Source organism: Amblyraja radiata, chromosome 22, assembly GCF_010909765.2.
Source record: "Amblyraja radiata isolate CabotCenter1 chromosome 22, sAmbRad1.1.pri, whole genome shotgun sequence".
In the NCBI taxonomy this organism is placed as follows: domain Eukaryota; kingdom Metazoa; phylum Chordata; class Chondrichthyes; order Rajiformes; family Rajidae; genus Amblyraja; species Amblyraja radiata.
The window spans coordinates 29926179-29951397 of NC_045977.1; the positions used below are offsets into that span (position 1 = coordinate 29926179).

The 25219-nt window shown below is 43.6% G+C and overlaps 2 protein-coding genes across 3 annotated transcripts in view; one reads left to right on the top strand and one right to left on the bottom strand.

The window, feature by feature from the left end:
* Positions 1 to 15506, top strand: part of cog7 (component of oligomeric golgi complex 7) — a 35626-nt gene extending 20120 nt beyond the window's left edge. Inside the window, exons 8-18 of the mRNA XM_033040885.1 lie at positions 2076 to 2274; positions 3489 to 3616; positions 5877 to 6031; positions 6594 to 6710; positions 8734 to 8799; positions 9640 to 9826; positions 9949 to 10089; positions 11519 to 11602; positions 13398 to 13512; positions 13943 to 14086; positions 14476 to 15506. Of these exons, the coding sequence (XP_032896776.1) occupies positions 2076 to 2274; positions 3489 to 3616; positions 5877 to 6031; positions 6594 to 6710; positions 8734 to 8799; positions 9640 to 9826; positions 9949 to 10089; positions 11519 to 11602; positions 13398 to 13512; positions 13943 to 14086; positions 14476 to 14642 (1503 nt within the window). The 3' untranslated portion in view covers positions 14643 to 15506. The remainder of the gene's footprint in view (positions 1 to 2075; positions 2275 to 3488; positions 3617 to 5876; positions 6032 to 6593; positions 6711 to 8733; positions 8800 to 9639; positions 9827 to 9948; positions 10090 to 11518; positions 11603 to 13397; positions 13513 to 13942; positions 14087 to 14475) is intronic.
* A 7175-nt stretch (positions 15507 to 22681) lies between these two features.
* The window catches only part of scnn1b (sodium channel epithelial 1 subunit beta), a 29072-nt gene continuing 26534 nt past the window's right edge, over positions 22682 to 25219 (bottom strand). For both annotated transcript variants that reach the window (XM_033040894.1, XM_033040895.1), the window contains exons 13-14: positions 23933 to 24008; positions 22682 to 23451 (exon numbers count right to left, since the gene is read on the bottom strand). In XM_033040894.1, the coding sequence (XP_032896785.1) occupies positions 23098 to 23451; positions 23933 to 24008 (430 nt within the window). In that variant the 3' untranslated portion in view covers positions 22682 to 23097. The remainder of the gene's footprint in view (positions 23452 to 23932; positions 24009 to 25219) is intronic.

Genomic DNA, 25219 nt, shown 5'->3' on the forward strand with positions numbered 1-25219 from the left:
AGAAAGATAATTTATCTGCAAGTGTGACTGAAAAACTTTTAGATCCTAACAAATCCCATCTGGTTTGCTAGTGCTCTGGAATGGAAACCTGGCATCCTAAATGGGTACAGTAGTAAAATACATAAGAACATAACAACAATTAGATTTCCTTTATTGTCACTCAGACCTTTCGGTCTGAACGAAATGCTGTTGCCTGCAGCCATACATGTAATAATAACAACACACAATAAACACAAATTAACATCCACCACAGTGAGTTCACCAAACACCTCCTCACTGTGATGGAGGCAAAAGTCTTAGAGTTACTGTCTCTTCCCTCCTCTTCTCCCTCTGCGCCGAGGCGATACCCCACCGGGCGATGGTATCAGTACCGCGGTTCAAGCTCCGCGGCCCGGGGGTGGTCGAAGCTGCCGCCCTCCAGTCCAGCGGACGCAGCTGTTGCAATGGGAGCTTCAGGTCGCCGCCGCCTCAGCCGCCGGAGCACCGTCTCCGCCCCGCACCGGGCCGCCCACACGGCAGCGTCTCAGCCCCGCACCGGGCTGCCCCCCACGGGAGCGCCTTCCAGCCGGGAGCCGGTCCGCCCTCACTATATAACTAAAAGTCTCAGTATGTATGTATGTTCCTGAAATACAGCCAAAACGGTACATGATGGTACAACAATTTTTGCCGCGCCTTGCTCACCATTCGCCTGCGGTGTGCAGTATCAAGTTTTGTTATATTTTACAAAGTAAATCGCTTTATAAACTTTAATTAACTTTATACTGTGAATGGGACAAGTTTCAACGAGGCAGTCGTGCCTGCGCAGTTGGTGGAAACATAGAAACATAGATAATAGGTGCAGGAGTAGGCCATTCGGCCCTTCGAGGGTTGCCGGGCCCGGCGGCGGCACGCCCAGAAGGAATGAAGAGACGGAATTTGAAATAACTGAACGTCTCGAGGATCTCTGGCGTCACTACGAGGACCCACTACGGGTCGTCTAGTGCTTTCTATTTTTGTGTTATCACCACACTGAGATGATGAGAGAATATCACTCATACTCACTTTCCTTTTGCAAGTCCTTTTATCATTTCCTGTGTGTTTAAGTCCAAATTGTTTCTTGTTGCGCAGACAATTTCTTACCCAGGTCAGTAAATTGGCTGTCCGTGTTCTCCAGAGATGCCGCCTTCCCTGCTGAGTTACTCCGGCACTTTGTCTTTTATATTTGTAAACAGTGCCTGCAGTTCCTTTCGTCTACTCTCAGTAAATTGGCTTCAGTGCCTTGAATTTGTTGTGGGGAACTTTATCAAATGTTTGTGAAAGTCCATTTACATAGCATTAGCTGCCAATTACTTTAGTCGCTGTTTCATTTAGGATAATCAGAGATTTAATACCTTTCTCTTGGAGGGTCATATACAATAATGTCTTCAAGCCCCTGGAATGAGGCTTGAACACTCAACCTGCCGATTTGGAGGCTCAAAGTCTACCCGCTGAGCCATGATGTATGAACTGTAATTGGCAAAAGACTTTGAGCACAGAAGCTGTTGGCATGGTATCCAAAACACACGAACTACCACAAAAAAATACGTGGCCAAGCAAAAGGGTTGCTTTGAAGAGGAAGGTAGATAATTAGTTTAAGAAAGAACTGCATGTGAATGAGAAAGGAATAGAAGGATGCATTGCTCAACCGAGACATTGAGACCTCTTCAGTCATAAATCTAGCGCAGACTACTTGAGCTAAATGAATTTTCAATGTCACACTTATTATAAATAGTGTGTGCTATGATAATGATCCAAAATTGATTTGTTATTTAATATTATCACCCACAAGGTGTCAGGATATGGGGAGAAGGCAGAAGAATGGGGTTAGGAGGGAGAGATAGAGCAGCCATGATTGAATGGCGGAGTAGACTGGATGGGCTGAAGGCCTAATTCTACTCCTATTCCTTATGATTGTATTACAATTATCTGACTAAAGATTTAACACCCTGAATTATTTACATTTCTTTGTAATCATTGTTCTTGCAAAATTGGGTCTAACTCTGTTCTTTTTTGGATCGTGAATTTGTTACCAGTGCCTAAATCTTTCTGTTGAGCAGGTCTTCAGGAACCCTTACGAGATTGTTACAGTGCTGCAGATTCAAACGCTGGGGGCCATCGTTCCATCAATCCCTGTCTGCCTCAGCACAGCTATAGAGAAGGCGAGCCAGGAGGACAAGCTGCATGTGCTGCTGGATCTCCATGACAGCACCGTTCACTTTGCCAAGGGTCTGGAGGCAGCAATGTTACCACACCTGGGTATGTTGGCACAGTGGAAGGAAGAAATAGCAGAGATGATGGAGGATATTTATACAGGGTATAACACTAGTTAAGTTTGCACTTGGAGCTAAAAGACCACCAGAGACATGGGCTAGAAAAACCATTCTTATGGTATAAATCAGGATAAAGAAAGGAGAGCAGGCGCATTCACTCCCTTGAGTCTGATCAGCCATTCAGTGTAGTCAAGGCTTATTATCTAATTCCAATTTGCTGCCCAGTTGCCTCATCCCTTGATTCCTATAGTACCGCAAATCTACCACCGACTCTTGAATGTACTCAACTAATGTCCATCAACTCCCTCTCAGGTTGAGGATTCCAAAGAGTTATTTGTTCCTCGAGTTAAGAAAATGTAACTCACCTCAATCACAAATAGTTGGTCTGTCATTCTGAGACGAAGCAGCTTGTTTCCAACATTCTAAATAATAGCTTCCATTTTGTTACAGTAAACTCCAAATTGGAAACCATGGGCTGGCGTGAGTGTAAAAGAGAAAGGAGGATTGTAGATACTGAATCTTCACTGTGACATTAGCCACCAGCTTTTCTGACTTCCTATGGTCCACGTGGAGGCACGGTGGTGCAGCGGTGGATTTGCTGCCTTACAGTGCCAGAGACCTGGGTGTGTTCCTGACTACGGGTGCTGTCTGTGACCACGTGGGTTTTCCCTGGGTGCTCCAGTTTCCTCCCACGCTCCAAAGACGAACAGGTTTTGTAGGTTAATCTGGCTTCGGTAAAATTTGAGAATTGTCCCTAGTGTGTAGCATACTGCTAGTGTACGGGGATCCCTGGTCGGACTCGGTGGGCCGAAGGACCTGTTTCCGTGCTGTATCTATAAAACTAAAATAAACAAAATTGTAGAGCATGGAAATTGACCTTTCAGCACACTTAGTCCACAATAACCATTAAGCACCCTTCACACTGTACTGACACAAATCCAGTTTTATTCTCCCCACATTCCCATCAACATTTCCCAGATTCTGCCCTCACTTCCTGGGGTAATTTTACAGTGGCCAAATGACCAACCAACCTGCACGCCTTTGGGATTTCCTTCCAATCTGGCTGACGAATTTAACACCATTTGGGTCTTGCTCACAAAGGTTATAGGCAAAACTAACATGACAAGGTATTGGCACAGATTCCAGGTTCTGGCAAATTGTTGCAAGTTTAAACTATGCTTAATTTTCATTGATTTGTAGGTGAAACCAACCTGGTGAAAGTTACAGAACTAGTTGCAGCTATCCATAGTCCCTATGTGCCATATCAGCTGCAGTATGGTGACCTCGAGGGCTCAAACCTGCTCATCCAGATCAGTGCAATCCCTCTGGTAAGATCTGTACTGCATTCTGCAGGCATTGGGGCGGGGGGGCGGGGGGATGATTGTGTTACGAAAATGCGATGAGAATACGGATGTACGGATTTGCTTTGTAAAATATGGATTTTTAAGAAATCGGCTCGACTTTCTGTTTCATTTTGTTACTTAAAAAATGCAAGACTATAAAAAGTCATACTGCAACTCTAAAAATTAAAGCAGATTAAATCTATTAGCATTTTAAATTTCAAGATCTGGATGATTATTTTTGTAAGCTTTGATCTGCCTGTCCCGCTACAGGTTTAAACAGCGTTGTCAGTTTAGCTCCTGGGAATTTAAACGAACAGTACTATGGGTTCTAATTATAGTGCTACCAGCTGGAGCACTATTGCCTTTACACATAGCGCTATGGGTCACAGACTGTTTGGGGAGGGAGAAGGAAGGGAGAAGCTGAGAGGGAGGGAGGGAATAAGAGAGGGAGGAAGAAAAAAAGGAAGGAGAGAGGCAGGGAAAGGGGGAGGGAGCGAGGGAGAGGAAGGAGGGAGAGAGCGAGGGAGGGAGAGGGTGGCTTCCAAAATGACTTCTACATCATCATCTGGTACTAAAACCAGGTAGCAGCCATTCAAACAGAAGTATAAAAAAATATGGCAATTAATGCACTGTCAAGTAAGGTGCGTAGAAGACATGTCAATTGGTAGCAAAGTTATGCATTCTTGTACTCTTACATGGGTATGACCACACATTTAAAAAAAAAATCAGCAAAATGGGACCACGTAAAAATACTGATTTCCTCAGCAAAATACTGATTTTCAGGTACTAGAATACTGAAATGCTCTGACAAAACTTGGCAGCTGTTACAGGCAAAGGAATGGTGCACAAGGGGAAAGGGTGCATGATCAAAATGGGCCAAGAAATAAAGAAAGGAGAAGGAGTATTGGTATGCTGAACAACCTCAGCCTTTGAGCTATTTTTTCATTCATTGTAAATTTTATCTAGAATCTACGAGGAATAACATCCATTTTATTTAGTTGGTAATGATATACTGGAAAAGATTGGACGTATCCACTATGTGCTCTTTTCAGCAATGCCAGTCTTTCTGACTGAATGCGTAATTATAATATTTTTTTCCTCTCGTTTATTATATTGTTTACAGTGTACTATGTTTACATATTCTGTTCTGCTGCAGCAAGTAATAATTTCATTGTTCTATATGGGATACATGACAATAAAACACTATTAATTCTTGACTCTTCTCCCCTATGGCTGGTCTGCAGGACAGAAGGTACAAAAGCTTGAAAGTATGTACCACCAGATGCAAGAATAGCTTCTTACCCTCTGTTGCAGACTCTTGAACGGACTCTTTGTATGCTCAGGATGTAATTTCCAATCTTCCAATCTACCTTGTTATGGTCCTTGAATTTTATTTTTAGCTGTAAACTATATTCTGCACTTGATTTATAATTTTATTTTTCATTTCCTGATGTGTATGGTATGATTTACCTCGAGGACATGCAAAACAAGGTTTTTCTCAGTAGATATGACAATGATAAACCAATACAAATTGTTGTATAGGCTGTGTGTCTGTGATCCTGAGAGTATTTCATTTTTCTTATGTTACAATGAAAGCCTCGGGGTTACATTGACCAAGCGTTAACATTAGGGCACGGCACTGTGTCTGTGCGGAGCAGATTAGGAACAGCATGGACCTTTCATCTTGATGGAGTGCTTGGCGGAAAGGCAGGTTGGGTGAGCTTTTTGCAATTTGAGAGGAAAGGAATGATCAGAATAGTAGGGTTTGCGATGATATAGGACAGAACCGGTTTGCGTCCCTTTGCACAACACACTGCTGGTTTGAAAAACACTCCTTCATTAGAACGTGTTCCTATCCTTTACACTAGACTTTACTTTGGACTTTAGAGATACAGCGTGGAAAAAGGTCCTTCGAGTCCTTGCCAGCCAGCGATCACACCATACAGTAATGCTGTCGTGCACACTAGGGACAATTTACAAGTTACAAAAGCCAATCAACCTTCAAACCTTTTTGTCTTGGGAGTGTGGGAGAAAACCGGAGCACCTGGAGAAAACCCACACAATCACAAGGAGAACGTACAAACTCGGTACAGACTACACCGTAGTCAGGATCGACCCTGGGTCTCTGGCATTGTAAGGAAACAACTCTACCGGAGTCCCACTGTGCCACCCTCCAATGTGGTAACAAGCTTGTGAGTGTATCTTGCTTTGCTAATGACTCCCTTTTGTGTGCCTTTTTCTTTAGGAGCGTGGAGAGCTGATTGACTCTGTACAGGAGCTCAGTCAGTCGGTAAATAAAGTCTTCAGCCTGGCTGGGAGCGGAGTGGATAGATGTGTGAAATTGACTGATGGGCTTGCATTTTGTGGCTTGCTTAAAGCTCTCAAGGGTCTCTTCTCAAAGTGAGTTCCCTTCTGTTTTCTTAAGACCACACACTGTTTTGTTGACCGATGACCACTGGTGACTCTGCTGTCCAGTGACCATATATTACCGTGTCGTATGGTGACCATGCATTGCTCTCTCATCCACAGTTCTGTTGGATGCATTATGGTACGGTCGCTGGTTGCTTTTTAAATATCGCTCTTCTGCTGTGGATGCTGCATTATTCACTCCAGCAGGCACTTTTATTCCTTGTGGTAGTCTTTCCAGGACAGAATACAGACTGGATATCCAAGGGATTATAGCTGCACCTTGCTCCAGTGCTGATCTCTGATTTTTACCCATCAATTTTCCATTCGGATGGAGTAAGCACTTGGATCATCACTCTACTCATCCCCACATAATAGCATTAACTATGAAGTTCCATCTGGTGATGTAGTCGTATGGGACAAAATGTGTGCTGACTATCTGAATTAGCCATATGTAGTATGGTGAGGAGGTTATAATGCAGGATCCCCCGTGTTAAGTGATTGGAGTACAACTGTTATGTGGTCTGCTCTTGGCTGATGTTTCACTCTGCTCTAGGTATGTTGCCGACTTCGCCAGTGCTCTGCAGTCCATCCGCAAGAAATGCAAACTGGAGGAAATTTCCAATGGATCCTTATTCCAGGAAGACTGGACTGCCTTCCAAAACTCGATCAGGTGATGGCCCAGTGAGCCAAAGAGAACTGGAGTTACACTTGCAATCTCACCTCACTCCATTACTGCATTTCCAGCTCCTTGCTGGCAATGCAGCTTTATTCATATTCCTGACTGGGAGACCACAGTATGTGCCATCGTGCGACTAACTCTCCTCTCGTCAGATTGGCAATGTAATTCATTTGTACCTGAAAGTGAGCCTTCATTATAATATTCCTTTCCTCACCTTCCCCAGCCCCATTCCTGCCTCACAGCTGGGATCAAATTTTATATATCAACATTCTATTCTGTGGAAGAGTAGCAGAGTCAAGGTTATGTGTCAGGGACCCTTCACGAGAACTGGATACAAATGTGGAGACAAGGGGATGTTTAAGCAACGTGAAAGGGGGAGGGATAGAGAAAACAGAGGAAATGTTTAATAAGGTGCAGACGAAAACTATCAATCGAAGAAGGGTCTCGACCTGAAACGTCACCCATTCCTTCTCTCCAGAGATGTTGCCTGTCCCGCTGAGTTACTCCAGCATTTTGTGTTTATCTTTGGTTTAAACCAGCATCTGCAGTTCGTTCCTACACACGAGCAATGTGATGTTGCCTTTAAAATGTGGCAGTTTCCAGCATCGATGTTAATTCAACATCGGCAATGTTGTGCTACGTGCTGAATGCTTCTAGATTTTCTTTGTTTCAGATTTCTAGCATTCATAGTTTATTTTGGTCCATTTTCCTCTGGTCACTCTTTTTTACTCCTTCGAACTAAAAATGAATCGGATCATTCAGTATCATAGTTGTTCCTGAGTTGTATTTTTGTCTTTATGTCCAAGAGTCAATGGTTCAATGGTACTTTATTGTCATATGTACCTAGGTACAGTGAAATTCTCTTTTTGCATATAGTTCAGTAACATTCTTACGATACGTAGGTGCAATCATACTCGAGTACAAGTGTATAAGAATCCTAGATTACACTGAGTCAGTACACAAGAGTCGCCATGTTTCTGTTGCCAACATGTACTCTTCAAGTTCAAAGCTGTTAAAAATGTCAGTCTTAACTTGGCCATAAAGGTTCTTTGCCCTGGCGGCAGTGGCACTGGGTTGCAGTTGCAGGGCCTGGCCTGGCCGGTTCAGATATTATTATCAATTCCCTCCACCGCTGAGTTGCGGTTGCAGGCCACGTCCAATCCGTGTGTGTGGCGGCTTGGAACGGTGCCTCATCTAATTGATCCGAGGCCTCACAACGGCCCTCTCCACCAAAGCAACGATCCGGGCACATTGACTCCCAAATGCGCCATCCCTCGCCTCACGCTGCAATCCTTCAGCCTTCGTGCCCCAGAGCACCTCCCACGGCCAGCCCACTCACCGACAGCAATCCTTTCCTCCGTCCGCCACCAGTGCCATTTTGAAGTGATTATTTCCTGAATCAAGTAAGGTACACAGATCATCCTGTTCTTGCTGAACTAGGCTGGCTCCCATGTCTTAATTTTAACATCCACATCCTCAGGGATTTTTCTCTCCCCATCTCTAATTTTGTCTTGCCCATACCTTTGCTACATCTTGATTCCTCTCTTTCTATTTTTTTGCACATGCATAGATTTAATAACTCCACATTAATGGCCATGCCATCAACCACGAAGATCTATATTCTGGATTTCCCTCCTGGACTGCACTGCTGTGCCACTCCATTTCTTGAATCTATAAATTCTTGTTCCATATTCTTCCTCATATAACAAACAGCCAGTCTGACATCAAAGATTAAGAAAATATATATTTCTTGATAAAAATATACCCCAAGCACACACATTCCATGTTTTTGATGCAATGGGGTATGATCAGTCTTTGCAGTTCGCCGCGGACTGGCCCTTGTAGAGGGGGAGAGATCTGCTACAATTACTAGTATTGATATTTGTCCCAAATATATTGGAAGCTCTTTCTAATCTCACAGCAAGCTACATGTATTATTGGTGTGAACACTTCCTGTGAATGCTATCTGATATTTTAGTTTCTTTTTTTCTATTTGCATCATTTTTAATTTTAGAATTATAGCAACCTGCGGCGAACTATTGCGACAGTTTGGAGACTTTGAACAGCAGCTGTCGAACAGGTCAGTTGTGAGCAGTACATGTGTATTTCCATTTTGGCAACCAAGGGTCTGTTACCACAATGACTCTAGTTACGGGTTAAACCAGCATTTGCAGTTTCTTCCCACACTATCCTATCCATGTACCGGTCTAAATGTTTCTTAAACGTTGCAACCTACCTCAGCTACCTTTTTCAGCATATTGTTCCATACACCCACCACCCTTTGTGTAAACAAAAAAGTTACCCCTCAGGTTCCTATGAAATCTTTTCCCCCCTCACCTTAAACCTATGTCCTCTGGTTCTCGATTTCCCTACTCTGGGCAAGTGACTCTGTGAGTTTACCTGATCTATTCCTAAGAGTGCGTTTACCTGATCCATTCCTATTGTTAAATTAAAATCTGTGAATTTTTCGAAAGAAGATTGTTTAATAAAACATGTAATGGAATTCATATTTGAAGTTAATGTAGACATAAACAGGCAGAAATCTTCCATTGCCCAGTGGTTATTTCATCGTTCTTTATATGGAGGTTGTGAAATGGGCCATAGATATTATTCCCAACATCATTGATGACTTGCAGGAACTGCAAGATGCTGGAAAATCGAAGGTAGACAAAAATGCTGGAGAAACTCGGCGGGTGAGGCAGCATCTATGGAGCGAAGGAAATAGGCAACGTTTCGGGTCAAAACCCTTCATCAGTCTGATGAAGGGTTTCGACCCGAAATGTTGCCTATTTCCTTCGCTCCATAGATGCTGCCTCACCCTATGAGTTTCTCCAACATTTTTGTCTACCATCATTGCTGACTTGGCGGATTTAAGCTAGGTTGTGAGCCATTTTCCAATCCTCCGAAATCTCTGTTGCAGAATCCTCTCCACTGCAGGGAAATATTTATCGGAATCGTACAGTCCACGTAGTTTGACCGGTATACAAGAAACGAGCTGCTCTGACAAAAAATCCTCTGCTAAGAATCCCTGGCAAGAATATCATTACTTACTGAAGGGAAATCCGAGTGAATATGCCAGTCTATTGGAAATGCTCTACACATTGAAGGTAAGGCTGAAGAGAAGAACAGAAGGGAAAGCAATCGAAGGCAGATCAATTGGCTTTAAGAAGGTTAAATGTGCACTTCCTGTGGTCATGTAGTCATGCCAAGTTTCTCCCCTACTTTGCAGGAAAAAGGAACAGGAAACTTTAACCTGCTGTCAGAGCCTCGAACAGCTCTGGCCCGGCTCAACCAACAGGCACATCAGCTGGCCTTTGACTCTGTGTTCCTCCGCATCAAGCAGCAGCTCGCACAGGTCCCTAGGATGGAGGTGAGATGGGAGCGTAGTATTGTTCAGCCCATTGATGCTGATCTCTCCCTCCTCAATTGGGTGAGGTGATTGGGATCTATGACTGAGGAGTGTTAATCATAGTTTGCCCTGTTGCGGTCTAACTTCCTAAATTAGAAAACTTAGAGATGTTCAGCAGATACAACAGAGGAGGATGACTGAATTTTGGAGCCTTCCCTCACAGTGGGAAACTTTGATGTGGGGATGTCTGTGTTAAAGATTATCGTGTTCTGTGCTCTATTATTCGTATGGCTGTATGGCGACCACAAATTTCACTGTACCAATTGATACATGTGACAAATAAATGTATCTTGTATCTTATCTTGTAGATGTGGCAGAGTTTATGGGGGAAGAAATGAAGGCAATAATTCAAGCTGATTTCTGGTGAAACTTTGATGTCATATTCATTTGCCCTTCATGTCTAATTCCTTCCCTTGGACTTACTTTAGTTTAGAGATACAGCATGAAAACAGGCTGTTCGGCCCACTGAGTCCTCGCTGACCAGCAATCATCCGTACACTAACACTATTCTATACACTAGGGATAATTTTCAGAATCCAATTAACCTACAAACCTATACGTCCTGGGAGGAAACTGGAGAACTCAGAGAAAACCCACGCGTTCACAGGGAGAACGTACAAACTTCATACAGACCACCCATAGTCAAGAACAAACCCGGGTCCGATGCTGTAAGGCAGCAACTCTACTGTATTGCCACTGTGCCACCCCATATTTAGTGATAGATATAAACCTAAAATTCACTTGAAAAAGCATTTTATTTTGGAATTGGGGAACTGAATTCTTTCCCCAAGAGTGAAGTATTACAATGACACTTCCAGATCATTTCATAAAACCTTAGAAATTCAGTTGTGCACTTCTGATTATAGTGGTGCATGGGATGGTTTCATTCCACATGCTGTACTGCTTTTGGAGCAATAGAACATGGTCAGTGACTTTCTGGTAGTGCCCGGCACTAGGTACTCTCAGGGCAATCCAGACTGTGATGTCACCCATCTTAAATCAGCTTCTGAGAAGCACTGGGGGGCTCATTTTCAGTTCAGCCCTGGAAGTAATGATGTTTTCGGAGGAAGCCTCGTCACCAAAATAGTTCAGGCCAACAAGTCACCCATCTGAAGGAAACATGATCCATTGGGTCTGTTAAGATTCATGGCGTCACTTGAAGGAGAAGAACATTTCAAATACCTGTTTATCTCTCAGGTTTAGGTATTGCTGATTAACACGTAATTGAATGGCAAACTCATCAGAATTGCATTGGGAGAGGCAGAAAACCCCCATGTAATTTGTTCCTGCTGGCTTGAATGGTTTGGTTGGGGGGCTACGATTCCATTGCATCATGTTTAGTTGCTCTGTCTCTCACACTAACCCTAATTATTATTCATCTTCTGTAAAGACCTGGAATACGGGAACAATGGGAGAGACGCTGACTGAAGATCTTCCAACGTTCAGCCTTGCTCCCCTTGAATACATCAGCAATGTAAGGATCTCATTTTCTCAAACAAATTTTTTTTTTCCTCATCTTTTCTGTCCAGTTTCTGCCTTCAATCGGACTAGAGTCTTTGCAACAAAAAAAAGAAAGTGTGTTATCAATTGCTGGGCCAGCATTTATTGTTTATTCTTAGCTGCAGTGTTAAAAGATAATGGTGAGTCACTTCCATGAACTCCCATCAGAATTATGACTGACAATGTTGTGAGGTGGGGATTTCTTGTATTTTGACCCAATGAAGGAACCGTATATACTTACACGTCAGTTTGGAGGTATCTTGCAGGTAGGGGTGAATCTGATATGATTAGTGTCTTAGGTTTGAGAAATACTGAGAATGTGTCATTGTTTGCACCAGTTTGTTGAGTTTGACAAGATGGTCTTTTTTCGTGTCCATCATCTGTGTTTGAAATTTTCGGCCAGGCTCTTGCACAGTGGACAGCTTTCTCGTTTGCTACCGCTAGATCTTCCAGGCAGCATTGTTCACCAAGACGTGGGCATCTTAGTGGGTGTGGCAATGGATTGTACAGATGATTCACATTCTGTGTCTGCCGCATCTGCAACGCCCCATTTGCTCATATTGGTCTTACATTGGTCCATCCCTGTACAACGCCTATTGAGGGACTTCCAGGTCTTCCAGTCACACCTGTGACCAGGTGGTAGCTGTGCCTTGGTTGAGATTGGCATCTTTGCTTGGTGGTGGTTTTCACTGCGTTTCTTTTCCCACAAGGCTAGTCTGGTTGTTTGTGGAGACTGTCACAGTGGCAGAGGGAAGATGGGAAGTGTACATGAGAATGCTGGATGTTAACATCTAAAACTAGGGAATTGTTTTGGGGAAATTGGAGCTCTGATGAAAATAGGTCAAATAGACTGCAGACGCTGGTTCGTAGATGCTGGAAGAACTCAGCAGATCAGACAGCATCTCTGGAGGTTCTTGGTTCTTGGTCCTCCAAAATATTCCAAATGGAATTTAAACTGGAGGTGGTGAAGGGAGGGCTTAAGCCAGAAAGGGTTATTGGGAAGAAAGAGCTACTTTAAATTTAGTTGCATCTGGTTGGGCAACTATAGTTGGGTGGAGATTATTCCATGCTTTAATTGTGCGGGGGAAGAACGAATTGCTGTATACATCTGTCTTTGTAGCTGGGATCACAAATTGGATCGAATGCCCTCGTCTGCTCCTAATTGGTTTGGGTTTGGTGTTTTGGATCAGGAGCCATAAGCTAAGGTAGAGATAGATAGATTTTTGATTGGTACGGGTTATGGGGAGAAGGCAGGAGAATGGGGTTAGGAGAGATAGATCAGCTGTGATTGAATGGCTGAGTGGTCTTGATGGGCCGAATGGTCTAATTCTACCCCAAATCCTTATGACTGTATAATTTCTTACCTGAAATGGTGACCTACCTCTTTCAAAACCTTATTAGCCCATTGTGCTTTATCATGAATCCATACTAGGTTTACAAATAAACTGGAGGTTACCCTGCTAAAGCAGATGTCTAATGCTGCACCATCAGGGGTCAGCTGCAACTCGATATCAGTAGTACGATTGTCTCTGTCAGAGGTTGTAGCATCAGGTCAAACACCATTAGACTTGAGAACAAAAACCTCATCTGATAACTTGGTAAACTGGTAAGGAGGTGTTGCCTTGTGGTCACATCTTTTGGGTGAGACATAATTGATCATATAGGTGTAAAATATTGATCCCCCAATTTTTTTCACAAGAAGGTTACCAATCTTTGGTTTAATCAAGCCTTTGGTTTGAGTGCTTGATAGTGCGTTCTTTTGTTCCCAGATTGGGCAGTATATCATGTCCCTGCCTCTGCACCTGGAGCCCTTTGTAACACAGGAGGATCCGGCACTTGAGCTGGCACTGCATTCCGGAAAGCTTCCATACCCTCCAGAGCAAGGTAAGGAGGTAAAGCGTTAAGGTGAAAAGTCAGTAAGATAAGTCCAGATCTGCCATGATCACTTTGAATGGTGGAGCAAGTTTGAGAGCACTTACTGGCCCTGTTCTTACTGCAACTGCACAAGAAACATGGTCTTGTTTGATTCAGAGATTTCAGCAGGTTAGCTAAACAAATCAAAGTAATTTGTTCATTATCCACTTTGGGTAAGGGACTGGTAAGTATTTGTTTGGGGAGAGGTATGCGAGGCTGCCAGTAATTTGGGATTCAGGCCAATTTACAATAAATGTAGACAGTAGCCTAAAATTTATATGGGTTTTACAGTTTACATCGACTGATGACATTTGAGTTTAGTTTATTATCACATTTACCGTGGTGCAGTGAAAAGACATTTGTCTGTCTGATCAGTTTATGTGCTTCAAATCCCTCCTAGGAGATGAGGTACCAGAACTGGACAACATGGCTGATTACTGGCTGGGCTCCATCGCCAGGGCAACAATGCATACTTACTGTGAATCCATTCTGCAGATCTCAGAGCTTACTGCACATGCAACCAAGCAACTTATCACAGATATTGGTGAGTGTAATGCAAACAATGCAAAGTATTTGTGCTTTAGTCATTACTTCATTATTGCAGAGGAAGTGGCCATTTTGCCCCTTGTGCTGTGTTAGGTCTTTGAAGAATATCGTCCCATTCTCCTGCCTCGCCACCCTGAATAGGAAACGTTTTCAAAACTTTATTTCCTTATTTCTTCCAGCACTAAGTATTTTGCCTTAATATTTTCACTGTAATGAAAACATCCTAACCTCAACTTTTGAGCTCCTTACTTTCCACTCTCCAAGAAGTTTTTAAACTGTAAGGCTAATGTAATTTTGACTCATCATTTAACTCATCCTCTCCTTTGCTCTTTTCTACCTTGATGCTGCGTTGCAATCAATCCTCTTCCATTATCTTCCTGTTCCCAGATTACCTCAGCAATGTAATGGATGCCCTGGGCCTGCAGCCATCCCGAGCTCTGCAGCAGATCGCGACGTCCTTGAAAGCAAAGCCCGAGGAATTCAGACAAGCTGCAAAGGGGCTCCCCCGGAGACTGACTAGTGCAATCGCAGCCATGAGGAGTATCCAGTACTGACCAACAACTGCATGGGTGCAGTGATATTCTGGGCACACTGTGTGCACAAACACAGTCTGTTTCAATCTTACTGAGGAAGACCATTATTCGGAGCGGCTCGCAGACCGATTGCCAAGAGTCTTACGTCCTGGTGTGGTAGACTCTCCGTGCTAAGGTTCTTGGCACTAAGTATCTTAGTGTGTTCCACGCACAATCTCCAGACTAATTGAAACGGGCAAGGTTGGTAAATATTGCAAGTGCCTTGATCACTGGGTTAGGGAGGAGGAAATTGAACAGTTCCATAATCACTAGTTCTAGGCAAAAACACCCAATGCAGTGCCTGAGATATGTTGACCCTTGAATGTGGGCTGTTGGAGGGTGGTTTTCTAGATCAGAATGATCCCAAGTAGCTCCTCAGCTTGGGTGACTGAAAATGAACCGAAAGAGTGCCCTTAGAGGGAACCCAAAGTGTCATGGTCAACTAAAGTGGCACTGGGGAAACTAGTAAACAGAGATCAAATGTTGAGAAAATATTTCTGAGGGTTTTTCGAGCAAGATTGTGTTAATACACATTGTGGGATGTCAGCTCTCCCAACTGAAATCACTTCACCCATGGTAATTTACATTGGGTAGAGGGAGTGGCAGTGTCCCATCTCACAGCCCCACATCTACATTGGCTGAGCAAGAAAAGGGGATGATGATATCACCTCACCAAAACCATGCAGGGCAGAAAGGCAAACCTGCATGAAACTATAAAGAGCCAAGTAAAATGGCTGAGGGCTACTGACATGATGTGACTTGTGGTCATTGGGTAATGAATGGGAGTGGTTACATTATATCTTCTTGTCATCGAGAAATAAAATAATTCATTTTTGTTAAAAAATATCTTAAGAGTGTAATCGTTTATGAGAATGTGCATCTTTGCATTGAGCATACTTGGAATAGTTCTTCAGTTGCAGAATTCTTTCCTCAAACTTCTCTGGAGTTCTCACCCCTACTGCGATGCTCCCTGTGCATCTCCTTCGGTTTCCAATTATTTATTTGCTGAAGCTCTTCTGATCCCTATCATGACATTTCACTGTGCTGAAGATGTAATCTAATTAGAACATTCTCAGGTGTCTGGTAGTTTGCGACTTTGGACAAGTCTGGATGGTGTGCCTCAAGAGTCTAGACTCTAGACATCTCTGAGAGCTGTGTTCCCCTTTATATATTTTTTTCCAGTGGTGTTTGCTGGATTGTGGGGAATGTGCATGCGCCCATCAGCCAATGTAACGGTTGTGCACAAACAGTTCACAGGCCCAAACAGAAGGGAATGGCTGCTATTGATTGATTGATTGAAAGATGCAGCATGGAAACAGACCCTTCGGCCCCACCGAGTCCGCGCTGACCATCGATCACCAGTTCACACTAGTTCTGTGTTATCCCACTTTTGTTTTTTCTTTCAGTCTGACGAAGGATCCCGACCCGAAACGTCACCATGTTCTCCAGATATGCTGCCTAACCCGCTGAGTTAGTCCAGCTCTTTGTGTCATTATTTCTATCTCGGCTCATTTCAATCAGTACACCTTATCTCTTTCCCTTGTGGTCTTCAACATGTTTACCTTCAGGTACAGAGCTACAAAGGAACCGTTTGAGCTGCGCATCTATGTGACCAAAATTAAAGATTTATTCATTTAACAATTACAATGGCGTGGATGCCAGTTCTGCCAACACTGGGGGGCAAAGGTCATTGGAATGGCAGTCAGGAATAATACTTTTATTGATAAAGACTTTGTCACCAATGTGATGGGATAAGAGGTGGGTTCACATCCTGATTGTTCACCATGTGAATTATGTGATTTGTAAACTGCTGCTCCACTTTATAAAACTATCGAAAGCCACTCTCACTTTTATTATAATAAAATAATAATAGCATTCTCTCCTTTACACATTTTTGTCAATATCACGTTTAGATTGAACTTAACCAAAGGCCATTTGCTCTTTATGCATGTGCTACTCTTACATGGGGATGTCTGAATAACCCCACTGTCCTGCTTTATTCCCCTTACCTTGAAATATTTCTCTACAAAATATTTGCCCATCTCCATTTTGAAAGTTCGACTGTATTTGCTTCCATCATCCTTTTAGGCTGCGTAAGTTCAGAATCTGATGGGTGAAATAGAAGTTCAATATCCTTTGTCTATGTTTTTATTGCCAATCACCAGTTTTCTCTCGTCACCAACAAACCTGCCAGATGAAGCAGTTAGATTCTTATTGCCTTTTCATCTTCAAACTCAATTTAGCCGTTGCAGATGCTGACAACAGCGCAGAGTTATTGAAGCTGGGACTGAGCAAAGTTCCTCTTTGATGGATCAACTGGAATTGACTGGAGGGGATAATTATGCCTTTGTTTCTCTTCCATTGCTCCACCGTGAGTTCACAAGTGCAGAGATTCCCAGACCTGCTGCAAAGGCTTTTTTTTTTGCCTGAGTCCTGGCCAGCTCGATCCAGGTCAAACCTGTACTCAACCAACTCCTTACTGCAGGTCAGTCACTGTAGTCTGAGTTTGTTTTGGGCGGTGACCTTTCTGTCACGGGACCGAAGAAAATGCATTGTCACCTTTTCTAAATTAAACTAGGGTTGAACAACAGCCGCAGACTATTACCACAGGAAGCATTTTATGATGCTTGGTGTGAAACATAAAGCATCAATGTTATCAGGATCTCAAATGCAGTTCCAACTAGACCAACCCTGGCTCAGTTTAAAGTGTCTAATTACCACCTTGTTCAGCAGTCCTTTACACATGTAATTCATTCTTGGAACAAAAGGTGATTCAATATAAATAGAAGACTTGCTACAACACTTTACATATCTCTGTAACTAATCAGTGCAATACCCGAGTGTTTGTATCTAACCTTTGCTATATTTTTCTGGAAGAGCTTTTAATTGCATTTTTTTTGGCATCTGGGCATTGCTGGAAATGTCGACATTTATTGGCCATCCTTAATTACCCATTTTAATTTGATCTGTAGCAGTCCCTCTGCTCAAGGTGCCCCCACAGTGTTGTTGGGAGAGAGTTTACAGATTTAAACCCAGTGACGATAAAGGCAAGGCAAGGCAATTTATTGTTCAGTTTAATTTAGAGATACAGCGTGGAGAGAGGCCCTTCGGCCCACCGGGTCCGCGCCGACCAATGATCACCTATGCACCAGTTCTATCCTACACACTAGGGACAATTTACAGAAGCCAAATTAACCTACAAACCTGCACGTCTTTGGAACGTGGAAGGAAACCGGAGCACCCAGGGAAAACTCACACGGTCACAGGGAGAACGTGCAAACTTCATACAGACAGCACCCGTACTCAATCGAACCTGGTTCTCTTGTGCCCCTGTGCCACCCTTATTTCTGTGTTGGGGTGGTATGTGATGTGGAGGGGAAGATGCAGATAGTGGCGTTTCCATTCACCTGAGGTCCTTGCCTTTCTAGGTTGCAGGTTTGGGAGATGCTTCCCTGGGGCTGGGATATTTGACCAACAACAACCATTACCATCTTCCTTTTGACAAAGTTGAACCCCAACCACTTGTCCTTGATGCCCATTGACTTCAGTTCCACCTGACGTCACATTTGGTTAGATACAGATGCTCCCTGACTTGCGCAATCTCTCTGCCCCCCTCTCTCTCTTAACACAGACTCTGCCATCTCAGCCCCTAACTATACTCTCTCTGACCAACCCATTCACCCCCTTCTCTCATCGCACCCCCACCTCTCTCTGAACCATCTATCTCTGCCCCCTCTCTCTCATCGCCCACCATCTCTCTTCTGCCACCTTCTCTCTCTGCCCACCCTCTCTGCAAACCACTCTCTCTCTCGCCCCCTCCTCTTCTCATCCTTCCTCCTCTCTCCCCCCCTCTCTCTGCCCCCCCCTTCTCTTCCTCTATGCCCCCTCCTCTCTCTTGCCCCCCTCTCTCTCTCTGCCCCCCTCTCTCTCTCTGCGCCCCTCTATCTCTGCACCCCTCTCCCAGTTACATGCAGGTAAACATATTCCGACATGAGCTTCCTTCTCCCTCTCCATCCCTCCCATTCCCTCATCCCTGAAGATCTCCGAGATAACCCACGCGGTCACGGGGAGGACGTACGAACTCCGTTGACAGTACCCGCAATCGGGATCGAACCCAGATCTCCAGTGCTGAAAGTGCTGTAAGGCAGCAACTCTACCACTGTGCCACCATGTCATGAACTATAACACAGAATGCATGCTTTGTACTTCGCTGAAAGATATTAGTGAAACAATCGTATTTGTACAGCAGTTGGTTAGTTTCATGAATCATCATTACTGATACATTATTTATCACAATTATTTAATTAACCAAATTTATATTCCATGGTGATAGTTCTTGTCGATAAGTCGAGGGCTCCAGATCATGAGTCCAGTTTGATAACTTATGCTGCCTGTCCTGCTGATTTACTCCGGCTTTTTGTGTCTATCTTCGGTATAAACCTGTAGTTCCATCCTGCACATGATAACTTCACTATTGTGGCACTTATGTACATCTGCTAAACGCCTAAAGGCATCACGTTTAAGAACATTTATACAACATTTCTTTTGTTTGAAAGTGTTAAAATGTGCTTGTGATAAGTTTATTTTCAGTGTACTTTTTACAAGCACAGGCTTCTTTATGAGTTTTAGTTTTGAAATGCTTTAAGTTTTGTCTTGGTTTTGAACTGATTTCGATCAAATATACGTCATGTCACAATCTGGGAATATCACAAAATCTGGCAAACTTTAAATTTGTAACTGATTATAGTGATCAATGTTTTATTTCGGTAATTTATATTTTAAATTAATGTTATGTAAACTTAATTTTGATGGATTATTACTTACACAAAACTGAAAAGCACCAATGGGTGTATTTACAGAAGATGAAATCTTGATGGATTATGAGTTAAAAATGCTGTACTAAACCAGGCAATAGAATAATTCGAACAACTTTGTTGTTGTTAGATTACAGATAAAAATTTCTATTGCTTTGCAATAACTGAGAAACGTGTGGCCTCATTTTAAATCAATTTGAACATCTAGAAACTGACCTGTTTTTGTGCCTCATTTATTACGAGACCAAAACATGTTAACATGATTGATTGCTGTGATGAAAGAAGATGCAGCTCTGGAGAGAAGGTGCTGGCTTGAACAAGGTTAATCCAGTGGATTCTGGCAGAGGCTACGAAGGCAATAGATTATCAAAGACCCTACCCATTTCCAGCCCCAGTTAAATAAAGTTCAACATATTTGCAGGATGAGAGTGCTTGGTTAATGCCTTTTACAGAACAGAATTCATTGAGCTGATGGGGCACAGGGGTAGAGTTTCAGCCTTACAGCGCCAGAGACCCAGGTTCTACGGGTGCTGCCTCTACGGACATTGTACATTCTCCCTGTGACCGCGTGGGTTTACTCCAGGTGCTCTGGTTCCCTTCCACACTCCAAAGACAGACAGGTTTGTAGGTTATTTTGGCTTCAGTAAAAAATTGTAAATTGTCCCTAGTGTGTAGGATAGTATTAGTCTGCGAGGCAATCAGCGCAAACTTGGTGGGCTGAAGGGCCTGTTTCCGTGCTGTATCTTTAAAGTCTAAATTCATACAGCCTGGAAACAGGCCCTTTGGCCCGACTTGCCCATGCCTATCAAATGCCCCCTCTACACTAGTCCCCTGCCTGCTTTTGGCCCATATCCTTCTAAACCTGTCCTATCCGTGTGCCTGACCAGTTGCCCATGTTTTTCATTGAGCCATTCATATGTTTTTTTAGTTTTCGAGAAACAGCGCAGAAACAGGCCCGTTGGCCCATTGAGTCCGTGACGACCAGCGATCCCCGTACACTAACACGTCTACACACTAGGGACAATTTACAATTTTTACCGAAGCCAATCAGGAAATCTGAACATCTTTGGGATGTGGGAGGAAACCGGAGCACCCGGGTAAAATCCACGTGGCCATGGGGAGAATGTTCAAGCTCTGTAAAGACAGCATCCATAGTCAGGATTGAACCTGGGTCTCTGGTGCTGTCAGGCAGCAACTCTGCTGCTGCACCACCGTGCAACTGAGGAAAAAGGAATTGTATCTCGGAGGCACTTGGGGGAAACTCTTCATCAAAGCAGCTAGAATGGAGAGTGGAATGGAGACCTTGCAAAGTCCGTCCCCAGCACGTTATACTTTACTCAACATCCCAGCATCTGCAGTTCCTTGTGCCCTTGAGAATATCGGGGTGGGTGGAGGTATCGTCAAGATAGCTGTGGGAGTCTGGACTTGTAATGGATATTATACATTTTTTAGATAGCTTTTTCTATTTGTATCAGAATGGGCCAGTTCTGCTGAAAGATTACCCATTTGCAATATTAACTCTTTTTCCCCACCGTCAATGTCGGATTAGCTGGACTTGTCCAATATTTTCCTTTTGTCCTCAGTTCTCTGCAACAGTTCTGACTTACATTTCACAGCTTTTAAATCCCAGATTGTTTGTCTTCCCTCTCTCCCACCTCTCTTATTAATTTGTGAAGTGGAGGGCTCCATAAACAGTAAAACCACCTAGGCATCCTGGCTTTACTTTGTCAGTGTGCCCTTTCCATACCCCACCACCAAAAACGAAAACTTCAAACTTGTGTCCTCACCGCCCCAGCTCTGATGAGGGACCTCAAATCTAAAATGTTAACCGTGTTTCTCATTCCACGGATGCCGCCTAAACCTGCTGAATGCTCCCTTCATTTTTGTTTTTATTTTTATTTTTGGTTCCCGCATCTGTAGATTTTATTTTAAAATTATCTAATTATGTTTCATTCATAGCATGGCATGTTTTTTGATCAAGAAGGGAAGTAGAGAGAATCTAGGAAACTATATATACTGATGGGCCTCATATTCGGCTTTAGTAGAAGATTCTTCAGGATAGGATGTACTCCTATTTGGATGAGAATGGGTTAATCAGAGATAATCAGAATGGCTTTGTGCACGGCAGATTGTATCTTACTAACTTGATCGAGGTTGTTGAGGACGTAACGAAGATGATTGATCGGTGTAGGGTGCTGGATCCAATGGATTTTAGTAAGGCATTTGATAAAGACCCCCATGGTAAACTGACCTTGAATATTAGGATGCATGGAATTAACAGTGACTTGGTTGTTTGGATTCAGACCTGTTTTACTGATAGTGGTGGAATACAATATTTAGGCTGAAGGTCTGTGACCAGCGAGCTCCACAGGAACTGGAAAATCTCCAATTAATGGCAAAGCCCTTAACAGCATTGATGCACAGAGGGACCTGGAGGTCCATGTCCATAACTCCATGAATGTAGTTAGATTGGTAAAGAAGGCATATGGTATGCTTGCCTTCATTTAATGGGACATTGCGTTTAAAAGTCAGGAAGTAATGATGCAGGTTTATCGGACATTGGCGAGTCTAGATTTGGTGTATTGCGTGCAATTCTGGTTTCCCCATTACCAGAAGGATGTGGAGGCTTTGGAAAGGGTGCAGAGGAGGTTTACCAAAATGATGCCTTGAGATTAGAGTATTTCAAACTTGGATTGCCGGAGGTTGAAGGGAGACTTGATAAAAGTATAATGAAATTATGAGAGATATTGATAGGGTGGGTTGTCTGTTACAGGGCAGATAGCTAGCAGAAAGAGTGGAGGAGAAGGGGTGGGGCACAAGAAACCAAGTGATAGGGTGACACAGGTGAGGAAGGGTTGATTAGCAGATGAATCATCTCTCTCCCACCTGACTCATCTGCCAACTAAACCCCTTCACCTCTATCCACCTATCACTTGAATGCTCTTGCACCACTCCTTTCCCTCACCTCATCTACCAGCTATCTCCTCTCCACGTCTGAAGAAGGGTCCCGATCTGAAACGCCATCTGTCCATTTAACTCCATAGATGCTGCCTGACCCACTGAGTTCACTTTTAAACTCGAGATTCCAGCATCTGCCAGTCTTGTATCTCCATGTCATAAATTTATTACTATCTTTCAAAGAAAACATTTTCAAAAAATAAATATATTTTTATTTCATAGCGCAAGTAATTTCATTGAAACCCATATTGTAGAACATTAGATGCTTAGTTTCTCATAGTTTTCTGTGTACCTGTGACTAACTATTACAGTTTCAATCTTCTCAGCAGCGCCTGTCCGTAGCACAGTTGTGTTTGAGTTGGACCTCAATGCAAAGGACTATCTGCTTAGGTATTGGGGTGCTGATTTGTGAGTGTGTACCCTTGGCAAATCAGTCGTTGTGTTTCCCGCAATAGGTGAATAAATACCATTCCCTCTGAAGAGATTTAAGGCATCTTGAAAGATGCAAATTATGTTCTTAACTGATGTAGCTGGTACGACTGTCTGCAGAGACAGCTCTATTATGCCACCCCGGTTCAAGCAAGTGTTTCTGCCTCCAGCCCCCCCCATTTGAAATCCATTACAAACGTCTATGGAACGTGGGTCAAACATCGGTCGCTAGCGGCTCAGTCCCAATCGTTGACATGTTGCTTGATTGCAAAGATGCGGAGAGAGTCGTACTGTGGAGGTGGGGTACCTGGCACAGCCTGGGTACATGGCCTTTCCACGTGGTTTTCTTCCTGCTCCGGCTGGAACCCATCGTTCACCTGCTCCTCGACCACCTGGCTCACGGTTGGCGGCGGGTGGGAAAGGTGCGCCCGTGCTCGGCGGGACCTACGCTCCGAACACCACTTCACCCCCTTGATGACCGTGATCCACAGGCAGTCGATCATGATCTCCACCAGCTCAATGATGCACAGGACCGAGCCGCCCATCCAGAACCCAAACTGTCCGCCCAGATTGGAGGGAAGCCAGTCGATCTGGAAGAGGAGAAGCGGTTTCTTAGATTGCAAATCCACACATGGGACCCTATCCCACCCAATGAAATTCCTTTCACAATCTCCGAACCATTTTCCCTCTCATGGATTCTACCCCATAAATAAATATCGTTCGAAGTCTGGGAAGAAAGGACACCCCTCTTGGTTCTGCACACCCCATGTGTAACATATAGTCTACAACCTCATCATAACAGGTAGAACGGACATTAAATAGCATGAAGGTACATAAAAATGTTGGAGAAACTCAGCGGGTGCAGCAGCATCTATGGAGCGAAGGAAATAGGCAACGTTTAGGGCCGAAACCCTTCGGTTTCGGCCCGAAACGTTGCCTATTTCCTTCGCTCCATAGATGCTGCTGCACCCGCTGAGTTTCTCCAGCATTTTTGTGTACCTTCGATTTTCCAGCATCTGCAGTTCCTTCTTAAACACATGAAATAGCATGATATTTACTATGCAAACCTACCGTCAAAGCTGGGTTTTCTTGTATTGTCCTGAAATTAATCTCTTGGAAATACAGGTTTAATGTCAGGATGCTTGGTCTGTAAGAAACAATTAGGATCATGGTTAAATGCTCTTTCTGATGGGTTTTATCGTCATGTTCAAACTGCCTTATGCTTATGGTTATGTTTGTTACCTATCTCCTTGCCCAGCATGCCTTTGCAATATCCCCATAATCTAAAGTTCAATCAAACACCTTCTTGCTCCAAACTCTTCTCCTGAGAGAAACCGCTTCTCCTCATTGACCTTCCCAACAGTCAAGAGAGTCAAAAGTGTTTATGCACCAACAACGGAACAATGAAATTCGCACTTGAGACAGCACAACAAGCCTGTAAACACAATAGACGTAGATAATATGGAATAAACAATAAATCAATTCATTAATAGCCCCAATAGTTTAGGTGAGTCTAGTTTAGGTAGAGATACAGCGTGGACACAGGCCCTATAGCCCACCGAGTCTGCATTGACCGCGATCACCCGTACACTAGTTCTATCCTATGCACTAGGGGCAATTTACAGAAGCCAATTAACCTACAAACCTACACGTCTTTGGAGTGTGTTGGAGCAGCCAGAGAAAACCCACGTGATCATAGAGAAAACATACAAACTCCATGCATACAGCACCCAGAGTCAAGATCGAACCTGGTCCTCTGGTGCTGTGAAGCAGCAACTCTACCGCTGCGCAGCTATGCCGCCCTATACTAGTCCAATAAGTACGGCACCATCTAAAACCCCTTAGTGCGATACTATGGAGACATTATGTAATCGGCAGAGCAGGTGAGGATTCTGTCGATTATTTCATGATTGTAAACCTCTCATTTAGATCCTCGCTCCACCTTCAATGCTTATTCTTTCTAGGCCCTCAATTTTCTTTCTCATAATACTCCAATTAAACACCGTAGGGCCATAATTGTCACATGAGAAGTGCTCCCCTAATTTGTGACAGTGAGATGTGAGTTGGATGCTGCATTGCTCCAATGTGCCTCTTGAAACAGAGGGTACCAAGCATTGTAAGGATCAAAGTTTCCTCCAACTTTTAGTTTTGTTTTAGTTTAGAGGTACAGCGGGGAAACAGGCCCTTCGGCCCAGCGAGTCCGTGCCGACCAGTGATCCCTGTACACGAGCACCATCCTACACACTAGGGACAATTCGCAATCTTTACCAAAGCCAATAAACTTACAAACCTGTACATCTTTGGAGTGTGGGATGAACCTGGAGCACCCGGAGAAAACCCACGTGGTCACAGGAAGAA